This window comes from Meles meles, chromosome 20 (genome assembly GCF_922984935.1).
Source record: "Meles meles chromosome 20, mMelMel3.1 paternal haplotype, whole genome shotgun sequence".
NCBI lineage: Eukaryota > Metazoa > Chordata > Mammalia > Carnivora > Mustelidae > Meles > Meles meles.
In genome coordinates, this window is record NC_060085.1 from 13,683,838 (window position 1) to 13,700,828 (window position 16,991).

The 16,991-nt window shown below is 53.5% G+C and overlaps 1 protein-coding gene and 1 long non-coding RNA gene across 3 annotated transcripts; one reads left to right on the forward strand and one right to left on the reverse strand.

Moving 5' to 3' along the window:
* Positions 1 to 7,268: 7,268 nt before the first annotated feature.
* MVB12A (multivesicular body subunit 12A) lies at positions 7,269 to 10,963 on the forward strand. Of its 2 annotated transcripts, XM_045992135.1 has the most exons (9): positions 7,273 to 7,464; positions 7,555 to 7,653; positions 7,785 to 7,881; positions 8,945 to 9,071; positions 9,404 to 9,523; positions 9,599 to 9,705; positions 9,937 to 9,998; positions 10,332 to 10,388; positions 10,587 to 10,963. In XM_045992135.1, exons 1-9 carry the CDS (start codon positions 7,375 to 7,377, stop codon positions 10,647 to 10,649), a joined length of 822 nt encoding a protein of 273 aa, XP_045848091.1. In that variant the 5' UTR covers positions 7,273 to 7,374; the 3' UTR covers positions 10,650 to 10,963. The 2 variants fall into 2 exon arrangements, with proteins under 2 accessions (XP_045848092.1, XP_045848091.1); XM_045992136.1 differs by lacking the exon at positions 9,937 to 9,998 and having other exon boundaries at positions 7,269 to 7,464.
* A 231-nt stretch (positions 10,964 to 11,194) lies between these two features.
* On the reverse strand, positions 11,195 to 15,713 carry LOC123933154. Its single transcript, XR_006816522.1, has 3 exons — positions 14,012 to 15,713; positions 12,657 to 12,835; positions 11,195 to 11,656 (listed from the first exon to the last, which is right to left on the reverse strand). It is a non-coding gene; the product is annotated as an uncharacterized LOC123933154 (long non-coding RNA).
* Between the last annotated feature and the right edge of the window lie 1,278 nt (positions 15,714 to 16,991).

A 16,991-nucleotide genomic window follows, 5' to 3' on the forward strand; every position in this document is an offset into this window, starting at 1 on the left:
CCCTTTCTTTCTCCCTTTCTCTCTCTCCCTTCCTTCCTCCCTCTTTCTCTCCCTCCTTCCTCCCTTCCCCTTCCTTCCTTCCCTCTCTCCCTCCCTCTTTCCTTCCCTTCCCTCTCCTTCCCTTCCCTTCCTCTTTCCTCCCCTCCCCTCCTTTCCCCTTTCCTCTTTCTCTGTCCACAGGGAATATCTGGAGAGAGCTTCCTTCCTCGCTTTCTTCCTTCCATCCTTCCTTCTTTCTTTCCTTTCCCTTCCCTTCCCTTCCCTTCATTTTAACAATTTACTTACTTATTTGAGAGAGAGAGCACAAACAAGAGGGGAAGAGGGAATCTCAAGTACCAAGGAAAGCAGGGGCAGCCCCCCGTTCCAGAAATGCACAAGATAAGAAAATCTGTTCCTGCTGAGCTTATCAATATGGGGGGCCAAGTCCCCGCGAAAGGCCAGGGAAATTATCCAGGCAAGCGCAGTGCCCCCTATGGGATCCAGACGATGTTGTTTCTCTTCCTGGGCAGGAGGCCGAGAAAATGAGCAGCACCAGCGCACAACCCACCCTCTGAGAGCACCTGCGTGGGCCTCAAGGTATTCGCTGCCTTATAGAGTGGATTCTTCTAGCCTTCAGGGAGGCTTGGTCCAATGAGGAGGACCCCTGAGCACGCGGCCCTGGAAATCGATAGAAAAGGTACAGCAAATTCTTCCTTTTAAAGATTTTATTTATTAGAGAGAGAGACAGAGATAGAGCAGGAGCAGGGAGGAGAGGGAGAAGCAGGCTCCCCTCTGAGCAGGGGGCCCTGATATGGGGCTCGATCCCAGGACCCTGTGGACATACCCTGAGCCGAAGGCAGATGCTTAACCAACTGAGCTGCCCAGGCGCCCCAAGAATATGGAGAATTGGAGGGTTTTCCTTCTCCAGTACCAGAGAACATGCTGGGCACAGACATCCTACGAGGCCTAAGTCTGCAAACCTCTAATGGTGAATTCTGGAGCCCAGTCATTGCCACGAAAGAAGGGTACTGTCAAATGTTATAATTGCCCGGGGCGCCTGGGTGGCTCGGTGGGTTGAGGCCTCTACCTTCGGCTCGGGTCGTGATCCCAGGGTCCTGGGATCGAGCCCCGCATCGGGCTCTCTGCTCCGCGGGGAGCCTGCTTCCTCCTCTCTCTCTGCCTGCCTCTCTGCCTAGTTGTGATTTCTCTCTGTCAAATTAATAAAAAAAATAAGAAAAAAAATGTTATAATTGCCCAAGGGGTCTAAAGAAAGAGGAGAGATGAGTCAAGCACTGCACCAAGTTGGTATGGGACACCTTTTGCCCCTGGTGCTTTCAACAGCTCAGTATGGCCTGTAGAGAAAAGAGATGGCTCCTGGCGGATGACTGAGACTTGAACAAATTGTGGTCCCCAACCACGTGGCGGCGCTCAACACTGCCACCATCTTGCATACCCTGCCCGTGGCCCGAGGAGCGTATCATGCTGGGCAGGACTTGGCAAATGCCTTTTCCAATACACCCCTGGCCACAAGACGCAAGCGCAATTTGCCTTCATGTGGGGGGGACCCCAGTGGACCTCTCAACTGCTTCCCAAGGCTACCTGCCAGCCCCACTGTATGTCACGTGAATGGATGGTAGCCCAAGACTGGCCCCCGTCCTCCCCCCCCCCCCACATCCGTAACATGGGCCCATTACACCGATGACATGATGCCGACATGTAAAGACCTGTCTCTGTTCAGGGACGCTCTGCAGACTTTGCTGGGATGTCTGGGGGTGGGAGGGTGTGCGGTGAACCTGCGGCAGACTCAAGACCCAGGCACCGCCATGCAGGTTGAGCCGCTCACGAAGGGAGGGCATACATATCCTGGTAAGAACTTCTCTGCGGGGGCAAGGGGTGGGTTGAGAGCCTGTCCCATTGACTCACCCCTGCCCTGGTTCGAAATCCCACTTTGACTAAGGCGTGCTGACTTGTGGCAATGGGACACCCTACCTACCAGCCCACGGCATCTAGAAAGGTAGAGCCTCCAAAGATCCCTGCCCCTATTCCAGTGGGGAGCCTCCGTGGCCCACAGAGAGCCAGGGGCACTTTTCTGCTGATGCCTGGCGCGCAGAATGTTCTAGTCGAGGTAGCCTACCCTTGTGAGCTACCATCGTTAGGCAGTTTCACACTGACACCATCTGGACGGAAAAAGGAACAAACCACAGCCTCCAGTGGGTTCTGCTCAGAGCTGGTTTGGCCTATCACTCAGAAGCCAGGTTAACCCTTTGCACTGATAGTTGGGCTGTTTTAAAAGGATGAACCCCAGGGCTTAGACAACGAAAGCTGAGAGGTGGGCGATCATGGACAAGCCTTTGTGAGGTCAGGGTATGTGGGAGGACATTTGCAAGTTCACCTGCAGGAGACAGAGGTGTCCTCATTACCTTCCAGGTGCTGAACCCCGGGCTCCCAGAATTCAGAGAGCTGATGCCCCAGCCCGGGGAGGAGGCCTGGCTGCCATTCTTTCAGCAGATACCACAGACTGGCTACATAGGAAGAGTGGCCGCTGTGGCACCAGGGCGGGGCGGTGTATGCCAAGGACTGTCCTTGAAATCCAGTGGCTTGATTAATGGGATACCACGTCCTCTATGGTCTAGAACAACACCCCAGGTAACTGCCAAAGGAGTCGTTGGGGGCCATCCACCGGAGTTCCCAACCAGCAAGGCGTTGCCAAGTTTATTATGTTGTCTCTTTCCCACTGACGGTTCTTTTTTTTTTTTTTTTAAGTTCATTTATTAAGTCATCTCCACACCCAGAGCGGGACTTGAATTCACGACCCTGAGATCCAAAGTCACACGCTGTACTGACTGAGCCACTGAGGCACCCCTGAGCGAGGGCTCTAATTATGGTTTGGTTTGTGAGGTCCATGCATCTGGCCCCACCCAAGCTTTCCCCTGTCACTGAGGTGCAAAGCAGGCTGCCTCCATTAAGGGATTAGAGACACTGAGTATGATGTATGGAAATCCTCATCAAGCGGACAGTGATTGGGGTCACGTTTTAAGGGTCGTGGTGTGCAAGACGGGGCAGAAGAACAGGGAATGGAGGCTCCATCTCCCCGCTCAGCCATGAGCAGCCCGGTTGGGAGAAAGGAAGAATGGACTATTAAAGCAGCAGGTTAAATTGCTAACAGGTAAAGCCAGCTTGGCAGGGTGGACAAAGGGACTGTCGCAGGCTTAAGGCATTGGAATGATCAACCCACCACCCCATCTGCCAGCCTGGGGACCCGTGGCAAGGCACCCAATCCCTCAAAGCTGTTGGGAGTCTCCGGAGACAGCGATGGCCCTGATTCTCGCTGCTGTGCTGTTGAGGACCCTAAGCCCCATCCCACTGGAGAGAGGCGTTATCTACTGGAACTGATAATGGGACTTCCCGCTGCGATGGGTGAGTTACTTCAGTCTTCAGTCTCCACTGGGATCCTGTTGTCCTGCTATTAAGCCCAATCTGTGGAATCCCACTAAACCTGGAATGGACCACACACCCCAGAAAGAGGGGAGAACACACAGATCCTGAGCCTGTCCTGCCCCTCATGCTGTCTCTTCACATCTCCCCCGGCCAACAGGTCAGGTCTAGTACGTACAACCCGGCCAGGTTCCTAAGGCGGCAGCCACATTAACAAGACTTCCCTGTACAAGTTTCTACTACATAGCTGTCTTTTTGGCCTTAGACTTCGGCTGCCCCGGGGGGTGTCTGGTCATGGGATGGGCACCCGAGGGAACTACCTTTCTACTGAGGACCCCCTTGTGTGCCTGGCAAAGGAGTCAAGCCACACTGGTGGGGATTCGGGCAGCCGTCCCTCTTTAGCTTGTCAGGATTGCTGTGGTGGGTACCACTCCTCCAAGGAGGGAGCTAGGACAGGTGCTCCTAATTCATCGGATATTACCAATACTGATCCAGAAATCTGGCCTATGGCACATCTCTCAATAACACTGAGCATGGGGGGAGGCGCCCAGGTGGTTCAGTCGTTGGGCGTCTGCTTTCAGCGCAGGTCATGATCCCAGGGTCCTAGGATTGAGCCCCGCATTGGGCTCCCTATTCAGCAGGAAGCCTGCTTCTCCCTCTCCCACTCCTTCTGCTTGTGTTCCCTCTCTCGCCATGTCTCTCTCTGTCAAATAAATAAATAAAATCTTAAAAAACAACAAAACATTGGGCACTTGGTATTCTTTTTCTGTTGATTGAATAAAACAGGCAGCCCATCCAAAGGTCCTAAAACTACCACTATCAGAGCCATAGGTGGCTTCACTCCAATTTGGGATGGGTTCATGTGGCTTTCCCTGGATTACAGACAGTAGAGGACGCACGTACCTCAATGTGGGGAACAGAAAAAAAAACAAAACAAAACGCTCTAAATGGAACCAACCCAGGTACACCAGGGATATGGGACGATGTCACTGTAACGTAAATCTAAATGGGACCTAATGATGGTGTGGCTCAAATCTTTGGCTTGTCTTCCACGTGGGTTGTTGGGCCAGTTCACCCTGGGTTCTCGCAGCAATCTTCTCTGTAGTAACAAAGGTTGACCATCTCCCTCTCCTTGAGGCCAGATGGGCACGTTTTCCACTGGTATGATCGCTGGGCCACCATGTTTGTTCCCTCCATTGGGCTGGAGGAAGTTATAGCGCACAGAGATGCCCTTACTAAGTTCACCTTGTAAAGCCTTAAATGATAACTAACAAAGCCTGTCCTACTAAACCCTGAAATATCTCTAATGAGAAAAGCAGTCTGCCAAATTAGGATGGACTTGGATTTATGACCGCCTTGCATGGAAGCACATGCCCCATTAACTAAGTTCATTCCTGGTGAGTCTGCTGATGTGTCATCTTCATTAAAGCACAGGAGGACACAAGTGAATGTCCTGAGTGATCCCACCCCCGGCCTAAGGACTTAATAAATGAGCAGTTTGGATCATGGGAGTCCTGGTAGAAAAAAATGGTTACTTATTTTGGGAGTCATTATCTCAATTTGTGTGGTTTTTTTTTTTTAAGATTTTATTTATTTGACAGACATCACAGGTAGGCAGAGAGACAGGCAGAGAGAGAGGAGGAAGCAGGCTCCCTGCTGAGCATAGAGTCTGATGTGGGACTCGATCCCAGGATCCTGGGATCATGACCTGAGCCAAAGGTCGAGGCTTAACCCACTTAGCCACCCAGGCGCCCCTCAATTTGTGTTTTGTCTTGCATGTGCTTAGAATGCTGCTGTGGCATCTGCCTCCAGTGTAGCCGGACAGCCACGAAGCAGGCCACCTCCATGCTAACTGAAACCCCCTTCTCTTTTTGGTTCATCTTTTCCAGGACGTTTGTTTCTTTTTCTTTTCTTTTTCTTTTTTTTTTTAAGATTTTATTTATTTGTCAGAGAGAGAAAGAGAGAGGGAGAGCACAAGCAGGGGGAGCAGCAGGCAGAGGGAGAAGCAGGCTTCCTGCTGAGCAGGGAGTCCGACCGGCTGGATCCCAGGATCCTGGGATCATGACCTGAGCTGAATTCAGGCAGACACTTCACCAACTGAGCCACCCAGGCGTCCCGGGACATCTTATAGCCATTGATATTTGAATGTTCTATACTTTTCACATGTCACTAAGAACCCTTTTGATTCCCTGCCCCTTTCAACCATTGACACATATAATAACCTTTTTTTAGGTCACAGGTTGTATAAAAGCCAGACAGTAGGCCAATCCAGGATATTACAGAAAATGGAAAAATATAGACGAGTAGACAATACTCTGTTCCCTAATTTTTCGTATTTTCCCCTGTGGGGTATAAAAGCATGTTACCATATTAAGTACTTTCTTTTTTTTTTTTTTTTTTTTTTTTTTTTTTTTTTTTTTTTTTTTTTTTAAAGATTTTATTTATTTATTTGACAGAGAGAGATCACAAGTAGGCAGAGAGGCAGGCAGAGAGAGAGGAGGAAGCAGGCTCCCTGTGGAGCAGAGAGCCCGATGCGGGGCTCGATCCCAGGACCCTGAGATCATGACCTGAGCCGAAGGCAGCGGCTCAATCCACTGAGCCACCCAGGCGCCCCTTAAGTACTTTCTATCTCATTTTAAAAAACCGTGTCTGAGAATGATGGAGTAGGCAGCTATTAGACCTGAGCTGGAGGCAAGGGTGGCGACAAATAAGTCACACACTAGCAGCCCGGTGGCTTTCTTTGTGGCTTTGTGGCAGCAGGCTAGTCGACCGAGAACCACGGGTGCAGAACCTGTGGTCTCCTCTCCAATCCGTGCTTCAGGGTGACTGCCTGGGTTCATTATAATATATTTACATTGTGGCTTTGACCCCCACCTCCTACCCCACTGTGGGGGAAGATGGCCACGACACTTCCGGCAAGACCCAGAAGAGTCAAAAACTCCCCTTCCCGGGGCGCCTGGGTGGCTCAGTGGGTTAAGCCGCTGCCTTCGGCTCAGGTCATGATCTCAGGGTCCTGGGATCGAGTCCCGCGTCGGGCTCTCTGCTCGGCAGGGAGCCTGCTTCCCTCTCTCTCTCTCTGCCTGCCTCTCTATCTACTTGTGATCTCTCTCTGTCAAACAAATAAATAAAATCTTTAAAAACAAAAACAAAAAAAACTCCCCTTCCCAACCGGTAGGAGGAATCCCTTAGTTGGAAACCTCAATGGCAGACCACCGTAGCTATGCTCCTAGACATAAAAGGAAAGACGCCCCTAGCCTCAGGTCGCGATCCCTGGACCTGGCCGCTCTCCCACGTCGAGTGTGCGGTTCTTAACAAATTGCTGTGCTTGCTACCTTCCTTTTGGCTGTCTTCACTCCAGCGCGGGTCCTCGGTTAAATCTTTGGTGGGGAATCCAAGAACCGAGACCTCCATTCACACAACGCGGTCCCTCACCCCCGCCACCCGGTAGCATGAACAAGTCTTCGATTTATTGGCTAATGGTGGTCTGTATTTTTTGTTATTTAAAGTAATCGCTGCATAACCCATAAAAGTTTACTTTAGGATGACTTTCTAGAATTAGAATTGCTTTTTTTCACTTTTCTCCCCTAAAAGTCCGCGCGTGTCTCTGGAGGGGCTGATGCCGCAAGGGTGTCTGGGGAGCGTAGTTCCGGTTTAGGGTAAGCCTAGACTTCTGGCGCAGAGCTGCTATATTTCTGGCGGAAGTCGCTGGGGGAGAGAAGGAAGCTACGCAATTTTCCGTAAACGTCGCTCACGGGCGCGCCTGCGCGACGCACGGGGACGTGGCTGCACTTTCCCACACGATTGGCCAGCTGTCTTCCGGGCACGCGCAATCGGCTCTTTTGACCCCGCCTTCCTTACGGTAGTCTGGGATTTGTAGTTCAGACTCCTACCTGAATTCCGCGGCGGTTCGGCCGCTGGGAGTTGAGAAGTCGTCCCCGCCTTCGGCTCTTGTCTGGGAGGATGGATCCAGGACCCGGGACCGATACGGCGCCGCTGACTGGACTGGCCTGGTCGTCGGCCTCCGCGCCTCCCCCGCGGGGATTCAGTGCGGTGAGCTACGTCGGGGGCCCGGGGATTCGTGGGGGCAGAGGCGGCCGAGTCGGGGTAGGAGCCTGATGCTGACTCCGGTCCCCGCCGTAGATCTCCTGCACCGCGGAAGGGACGCCCGCCAGCTTTGGCAAGAGCTTCGCGCAGAAATCTGGCTACTTTCTGTGCCTCAGTTCTTTGGGCAGCCTAGAGGTAAGGGGCGCCGTCCTTCGGCATCCCCCGGGTACGCCCACTCCCCCGTCCTCTTGCGGGGCCCTACGCCAGGCGCGCTGTCCCCGCTGCAGAGTGACTGTCGCTGTGTCCTCCCCCTTCCTCCCCCTCAGAATCCGCAGGAGAATGTGGTGGCCGATATCCAGGTCCTGGTGGACAAGAGCCCCCTCCCACCGGGCTTTTCCCCGGTCTGCGACCCCCTGGACTCCAGTGAGGCCCGCGTCCGAGGCTGGGGGTGGGATGGGGGGCCGCGTTCGGGTCCCCGTGGGTAGGACCAGGGAAGGGTGGAGGGACGACAGGTGCTTGTTTTCCGAGCCACGACCGCGCACTGGGTGATGACAGACAGGGCTCGCTGTGGAGTCGAGCCCTGTTCTGGGGCGGGGCCACATGCCCTGCCCTGCGTAAAAATGTGCGGTTGGCACAGCCTCTGACCTAGACCAAGAATTGTGACCCGTTTCATTACTGTTTCTGCTACATCTTACACCTTAGTCAAGCCGAACCACAGGTCATTGCCAAGCCTTTTCCTTTCCAGGCTTTTGCACACGGTTTCCTCTGCCTGGAGCACCCTTCTGGGACTCTTCTCCCTAGCTAATACTTGGTTCTCCCCCAGGTCTTTGGTTAGCTCTCCCCACCCCTCTCCTCTGGCTCCTATAGCTGGGGCTGTCCTCCCAGCCCTGACCCTCTGCTGCTTTCCAACCACCTGGCTCCCCCTGCCTCTCGCTGTGACTTGTCACGTGTATTTGACTCTCAGGATGTATCTATGGATATTGGAGTTGGCAAACTTTTTCTGTTCAGGTGGAGATAGTAGATATTTTAGGCTTTGCAGGCCAGATAGTGCTGTTGCCTCCCCGCTCCCTCTCCCTAATCCTTTAAAAACATGAAAACCATTCTTAGCTCATAAGCCCTGTAAAAGCAGATTTTGGATGTCTTTTGGCTCATGGGCTGGAGTTTGCTGACCCCTGGATTAGAGGACGAAGGAAAAGTGAGGTTTGCAGGCCAGGATGGGCATTCAGTTCTGTCTGATTTCATAGCTGTCCACCCTTGCTGTAGGTGCCCATGGTCACCCCATGAATGCTTCTCCATGTCACCAGCTCCTAGAGGCTACATGGAGTCCCCTCCTTTGGCTGTACCCTTCATGATTTAACCATTGTCCTAAAGCTCTCCAAGGAGCTGCCTTTAACAGTGCCCTGGCTAGCATCATCCTGGAGCCATCTTTGGACCCCCTTCACTGCTTCTTCTCTCTTCTTACACCCTTGCCCCCCCCCACTCCCAGAGGCCTCTGTGTCCAAGAAGAAACGCATGTGTGTGAAGCTGGTGCCACTGGGGGCTGCAGACATGGCTGTGTTCGATGTCCGGCTGAGCGGGAAGACCAAGACGGTGCCTGGATACCTGCGAGTAGGGTACGGCCACCCCTAGCCTCTGGCCTCCTTTGCCCTCCAGCTCCCATATCTGCCCTGCTGACCCTCAGGAACTCTCCTGAGACTTCCTGTGCCTTCCGTCACTTCCGTGTGCCTCAGTTTCCACAGGTTAAATCCGGGCTAATTGTATCAGTCTTGTAGGGTTCTTGTGAGGGGTGAGTTGATGAGTCTAAAGCTCATAGTACGTGCTCAGACCGAGCAATATTAATTTGGAATGTTGCTCAGGGTGTGGGCTAAGACAGAAGGCAAATCCCCCAAAGGTCTGGGGTCATCCTCTTGGGCCAGGACCCCTCCCTACTTCTCTCTCCTTCTAGGGACATGGGGGGCTTTGCCATTTGGTGCAGGAAGGCCAAGGCCCCTAGGCCGGTGCCCAAGCCCCGAGCTCTCAGCCAGGACATGCGGGGCCTCTCCCTGGACCCACCTGCCCAGCCCAGGTGAGTCCTCAGGCTTGGGGATGGGGTGGCCATGGGGGGAATTAGAGCTGACCTGTGCTGTCCTGCCCCCATCAGTAAGAGTGGCTTTCCAGAGCGGACCCTCTCCAGGTTAGGCTCTCGGACATCTACACTGCGGCGGAGCGACTCCATCTATGAGGCCTCCAACCTCTACGGGATCTCAGGTGAGCGCCGTGCAAGAAACCGAGGCACTGGGGCGGGGTAAGACTGGCTCGAGGTGGGCTAGCCGGGCGGGGGTGGGGTCAGGGTGGGAAGCCGGCTTGGGCCTCCACAGTTTTTTGCAAAGACTGCAGAGAGCCTGGGGCTTGGGAAAGGGCCTCTCTGGCTGGGGGTGGACCACAGGCAGGCCGCACCCTCCTCGTGTCTCAGCCCCTACCCTTACCTGCCTTCCTCAGCCATGGATGGTGTTCCCTTCACCCTGCACCCCCGGTTTGAGGGCAAGAGCTGTGGCCCCCTGGTGAGTCTCTGCTGGGGGATCCTGGGTCTGCGCCTGCCAGTTGCCTTCCTAGGGATTCAGGATGCAGGGAGGGAAGGAGGGTCATCTGTGTACGCAGTGGCCCAGCACAGAGGCCCGTGTTTCTGGGTTGGAGGAGGCTGGAAGCCAGAGGGTCTTAGTCCCAGAATGGGGAATCAAGTGGGACAACTGGATGCTGGTGGCAGGAGGCTGTGGCAGGAAGGATGAGGGGATGTTCAGGCAAATACTGGGGGGCGGCCCTCCTTGAGGATGAGGGAATGGGATTCCAGGAGGTTAGGGTCCCTCCCGCAAGACTGACCCACGTCTGCCCACCAGGCCTTCTCTGCCTTTGCTGATCTGACAATCAAGTCGCTGGCGGATATTGAAGAGGAGGTGGGTGTGGGGCCCAGGATGGGGTGCTGGGGGACCCCCGCCTTCCTGCTACCTCAGTTTCCCCCAGTCACCCCATCTCCTGAGAGCTGGAGCTCACTAAGCCCCTAATTGTCTTCACCCCCTCACCATTCCTCAGGCACCACTATGCCCCCCTCACTCACTCTGTTCTCCCTTTCCCCCTGCTCTGCTGCCCCCCAGTATAACTACGGCTTTGTGGTAGAGAAGACTGCGGCCGCACGCCTGCCCCCCAGCGTCTCGTAGCTCTCGGTCAGCCCCAGGACAGAGCCCCCCCCCCCCCCGCCCGCCACCCCAGGACCGGCCGCCGCCCTGCCCCACAGCATCTTGGGAACCTTGGCAGGGCGTTCTAGACCCTCAGCCACCCAGGGGAGCCACAGCCCTGGAGAAGGAGCAAGACGGGTCTGCTTGGTGATGGGCTCTCTCGACCCCTGGGCCCTGCTGGGCAGGTGTGGGGGCTGGACGGAAACCAGTGCCTTCAAGTCATTTGTGTCAAAACTCTCTGGCGCCTGGAGGCCATGCGGGCATCCTCCCGGCAATAAACACCACCCCGTGCCCACCGTCTGGAGTCCCGATCCTGGCTGCCGGTCCTCTGTGGCTCACCGTCTTTGCCATGCGCACCCAGCACAAGACAGGGCAGATGCCCACTCAGTAAGCAAAATCGAGGAGAGGCAGCAGCACCGCTGCCACGGCCAGAATATTCCACAGGGGCGGGGAACAGGCTTAGCGAGTGACTGAGCGGGGCCTGTAGATCAGAGAAGGCCCGATCCGCCCCTCTGACACTGCGCGTAGCAGGAGTAACAGTTTGAGTTACGTCTGGATCGTGGGGAGGAGATCAGATCCCAAACACCCGATGTACAGTGTCTCATTTGGTGTTCCCACACCCCAAGAGGAAGCCCTAGTTTTGGCATCTTACAGATAGGGAAACTGAGGCCGGGGCAGCTGAGGTCACAGCTGAGATGTTCTTTTTTTAAAGATTTTATTGGAGAGAGAGCGGGCAGGGGCAAAGGGGCAAGCAGACTCTCTTCAGAGCACAGAGCTGGATGCAGGGCTCGATCCCAGGACCCTGAGATCCTGACCTGGATCTCAGCCGAAGGCATATGCTTAACCAACCGAGCCACACAGGCGCCCGCACAGCTGAGATTTGAACCCAGAGCCTACTGTCCTCATCTTCAAGCTCTTCTGTGTGTCTTTTTGCTCTGCTCTGCGGTGGATCCATTCAGTCAATTCTCCTGATTCGCGGTAGTTACGTTCTGTAACATTGCAGTGAACACTGAGTTAGGGAATACTGGATTCCACAGCGAATACAGAGGTAGGTTCCTGCAAGCCTTTAGTCACCTTTTTGTTGAGCAATCAGTACGTGACCTTGTTTGGTGTGTGTTTCAAGACACCGTGTTTAATACATTCAGCTAACTGGTTAACATTGAACTCCCACCTGTCCACGCTCTAACTCAAGCCTGAACAAAGTCGTCTAACACACATTTTCTCCAGGAGGCACATCCCAGCCCTCTTGCATTTGGGGACACTAGACAGCACTAAGCACTGTGCTTGGAGACGTTTTTCTTTCTTTCTTTTTTTTTTTTTTTAGATTTTATTTATTTACTTGAGAGAGAGAGCGTGCGCACCAGCAGGGGAGAGGGGCAGAGGGAAAGGGAGAAGCAGACTCCCTGCTGAGCAGGGAGCCCAACGTGGTGCTCTATCCCAGGACCCTGAGACCACGACCCAGGCCAAAGGCAGCTGCTCAGTTGAGACCATGACCCAGGCCAAAGGCAGCTGCTCAATTGACTGAGCCACCCACATGCCCCTGGAGACCTTTTTTTTTTTTTTTTTTAAGATTTTATTTATTTGAGAAAGAGACAGTGAGAGAGAGCATGAGAGGAGAGAAGGTCAGAGGGAGAAGCAGACTCCCCGTGCAGCTGGGAGCCGCACGTGGGACTTGATCCCAGGACTCCGGGACCACGACCCGAGCCAAAGACAGTTGCTCAACCAGTTGAGCCACCCAGGTGTGCCTGGAGACCTTTTTTTAAAAAAAGATTTTATTTATTTGACAGACAGAGGTCACAGGTAGGCAGAGAGGCAGGCAGAGAGATGGGAAAGCGGGCTCGATCCCAGGACCCCGAGATTATGACCTGGGCGAAGGCAGAGGCCTAACCCGCTGAGCCACCTAGGTGCCCCCGGAAACCTTTTTAAGTAGGAAAACTGCCATGCAAAAATGTGGAAAATGTGCTGCTAGATGGACCGTAAAAAAGTCACCTGTTCACAGTCCAAGTAGAAGCAAGATGGCGTCCCACTTCAACAGGGGCCATGTTCCTCGGTGATTCACATTTCCGGAACCCTGCTCTGTGCGTGTCCCTGAGCGACCAGGAAGTGCTACAAGCCTTGGTTTGAAGGTGGCAAATCAGTCTCGGCCAGCAGAACTTAACAAATGGGATCTGCGCATAATGGGGTGGGCCGATTTGTAAATGAATGATCCCAGGCTCACACCATTTTTCTCCCACACCTGCATTTCTTCCTTTCCTGCTCTGTCTGCCGTAGGTCCCCCTAGCGTCAGGGTGGCCCAGGTTCTGCTAATGTCAGGAACATCCCCATATCTCTGTGGCTTAGAAAGGCTAAGGCTTCTTTCTCTTTTGTACTGGGTGCCCATGGTGGGGCAGCAACAGGCTGTTGGTGGGTCTCTGGGACCCACCCAAAGGGGCTGCCCCTTCTCTGCTGTGACAGCAGGGCCAGACTCAGGAAGCTCTTGCCCTATCAGTGAGATACCCTGGATCAGAAATGCCTCGTCACAGCTCTGCTCACAGATCACCGGCCAGAACTCGCCCCACTCGGTCCCCCGCAGGGGTGTACCACCCACCCAGCCACTTGTGGCCTGTCCTGGTCAGGGATCAGAGGGAAACAGAATGGTCCTGTCCTGGAAGTCTGAGGGGAGAGACAGCAAGCTGTCCTGGACGGCGGGGAGGGGGCAAGGGGAAACTGAAAATATGCCCCCTCCCCCATATAGCTCAGCTGCCTCGGGAAAACTAGGCCTTTGGTGCTGAGACATCTCCCCACCTCTCCGCTCTCTGGGTGCCTGTTGGGTCCCGCCCAGGCTGCTCTGGCGCCGGCCATGGAATCTGATCTGGCTGAGAAGCAAAGGCTGTTTGTTCTCCCTGGTCACCCTTTTGGCCACCCTGAAACCAGCTCTGGATCACTTTCCAGGGCATCCGTGGGTGACCAGGGGCCCCCAGATGAACCGTCCTGGCCCCGGATCTGACTGGACTTGCTGGTATTGCTAGGCTGATGACCCAGCAAAATCCCAACCCTCTGAGCCCCCCGGGGCCTGAGGACAGCGTAGGGAAGTGCGTGAGGGTCACCTTGGAGCCCACTCACGCACCCCCGTCCTGGGCCACATCAACCCTGACTCCTGTGGCTTTTACACCACCTTGGGCTACAGAGGAGGGGCCAAAGCTTTGTCCCTCCTGCCTTTGGCTTGCTCCCACCTGAGACAGGTGTCATAGAGCGAGATGAGGTCCCACCTCCCCTGCTAACTCACCGGTGACCCTGAGCTGTGGCTTAGCCTCTCCATACCTCAGTTTCTTCATCTTTATAATGGGAATCTCAATGGACCTTACCTCAGTGCAGCTCTGAGGGAGAACGCATGCATCCCTCCATGGCTCTACTGACTTGCAGAAACACTTCGCAGCTTCAAAAGTTCTGCCCAGCTGAACGGTTTCTGGAGCGCAAAGTCCAAGCAGGTGCAGGAGGGATGCAACCCCCAGCAGCCTCTGCTAGTGCAAAATCCATGCTTCCTGTATTCAAATGTTGCTGAGCTCAGCTGTGGCCCCTACTGCTCTCTCCACCCCATCAGAGCACCCACCTGGGCCAGATTCAAACACCCCTTTGCCACCCGCCTTGAAGCCCTCTGAAGCTACTGGGTTCTACCTCATCAGTCATCCTACCGGCTCTTGAACTTGAGAGAATTGTAATGCCCTCCTGAGTTCTCTTCTGAGTCTGGCTAATTCTGTTCAATATTCCGTCTCTGACATTTATCTAGGGTGTCGCCTGTATGAGTCATTTCTTTTTTTCCATTGACTGAGTCTATTGCATGGATGTACCAGTCTGTTCCCCTGCACCCCTGCTGATAAACATCTGGGATGTCTTCCATCCGCGACCACTGAACAAAGCCACTCTGGGCACTCTTGTACATGTCTTTGGAGGAACACGCACCCGCTCCTGTTGTGTAAATGCCCCGAGTGGCGATTGTGGGTAGCAGGCAAGGCCTGTGTTCAGCTCTCAGAGTTGTAGCCAAGCAGATTTCCAAGGCTGTTATACCAGTTTACGCTCCCGCCCCCAGTGAATGAGTTTCAGCGACTATGTGTCTTCACCAACACTTGGCATCGCAATTGTGTTAATTCTGGCCATTGGTCTCACCAGAGTTTGAATTCCTTAGCTGTTCTGTAGTCTTGGCGGCTTAGAGATCCTAACTGAAAACAGCGGATTTGTGCTGTATGGAAAACACCCCTTTCTCATCTTGCTCAGACACCTGCCCTTTTTAATTGTCTTCGGGCAGAGCCTGAAGAGATTTACGAGACATTCAGTAGCTTCTGAGTTGGTCCCCAAAGACCATAGTGTCCTGGTGTTCAGACCCCTGTAATCCCCTCCCTTGGGTATGGGCTGGACCTAGCAACTCACTTCTAACCTACCGAACCCAGCAAGGGTGGCTTCCGTCTGGTTGCAGACTCTCTTGCTGGTTTTGCTAAAGCAGACTGGCTTATAATGAGGCCCATGTATCCTGGAACTGAGGGCAGCCTCTTACCAACAGCCAGAAAGGAACCAAGGCCCTCAGTTCCGCAGCTTGTAGGGAATGGATGGACCCCTGCCAACAACCCCGAAGTGGGCTTGGAAGCAGATTCCACCCCTGTTGAACCCAGATTGCAGTCTGAAGGGGAGGTCTCAGTTGAGCCATGCCCAGATTCCTGACCCCCAGAAACTGTCAGATAGTAAATGTGTGTCCTTTTGAGCAGCTAACTTTGGAGGATGATTTGCAGCAAGAGCTAACAGATACAAACTCAAGGGATATTGAAGTTAGAACGAAAGAGTGCTGGATTTTCAGAAAGTATTTTTGTGATTATTGCTCCATTTATCCCAATAAACTCAGTTTTGCATCTTGGGTGGTCTTCTGAGCCTTCTGAACTCTTCTGAGCCTAAGGTCCAATTTGCACTGTACCTAGAACCGTGCTGAGATGGAGGGCTCATGAGGTCTTTTCAAAACTCTTATTTCAGGGGCGCCTGGGTGGCTCAGTGGGTTAAGCCTCTGCCTTCGGCTCAGGTCATGATCTCAGGGTCCTGGGATCTAGCCCCACATCAGCTCTCTGCTCAGTGGGGAGGCTGCTTCCCCCCTCTCTCTGCCTGCCTCTCTGCCTACTTGTGATCTCTGACTGTCAAATAAATAAATAAAATTTTAAAAAAACCACTCTTATTTCACCCAAAATATGTTTTAAAGTGTGTTCATAAAGTGTTTCTCTGGGGAGTGTGTGTGTGTGGGGAATATGCCCCTTGTCATGCAGAGCAATTTCCTTCAAGGTGGCATCTGGCTTTCCATTCTAAATGTCACAAGCACAGAGGACCCCAGCTCTGTCCTGCCACTTTTAGTAGATTGCATGTGCAGAACTAAAGAGAAACCAGTTGGATCAAGGGGACAACAACAGTGATGTTTGTGTGAGTTAGTCAGGGTATCTGAGCCATGGTGGGCAGCCAAAACTCAATCGTTCTTCTCAACCAGAAATAGTGTGGTTAAGTGTTTTCAGTATCCCCCACTATGCCTGCTGTTGCAAAAATGCAACACAGCTGGAACAGACACCGTCTGCCCCCCATTCCCCTTCACCCTCTTCATGTTTATCTCTCCCTGATGAATGTCGTTCACAGAAAATACCTTCAACCCTTCCTGGGCCCTCCTTTGGCCACAAGAGTGCATCCAGCTGGTGCACAGGGAAGACCAGAAGTGTGAGGGGTTAATCTCTCTAGAAGCAGCTCTCAGCCAATACCTGATGGGGTTCAGAGGATAAACACCCCAGGCCCAAGCCCCTGTGTGGGGACCACTCTGCTGTGTGTGCTTTATGCTGTTTCCCAGAGGTCCCCAACAGCATGGAGCCTCAGTTGCCCACAGTACTATCTGCTCATTGGTGTCCCTGAAGGGCTCTGGGGTTCCTGGGGTAATCTGCATATAGACAAACCACATCCCTCAAATCGTCTCAAGGTCTAGCTCTTCTTTTCTTTTTTCTTTTTTTTTTTAAAGATTTTATTTATTTCTTTGACAGTGAGAAAGATCACAAGAGGCAGACAGAGAGAGAGGGGGGAAGCAGGCTCCCTACCGAGCAGAGATCCAGAGGCAGGGCTTGATCCCAGGACCCTGAGATCATGACCCGAGCCAAAGGCAGAAGCTCAACCCCCTGAGCCACCCAGGTGCCCCTCAAGGTCTAGTTCTGATGATCCCAATCCAAGGCAACATCTTTGAGAGATGTCGTCCACTCTCTAATCGCTGACAGCTGCTGGTTTTTGCATGGCTCATGGAATTAATGGAGACGTCGATATCCTTTCTGATTTGGTCCTCAT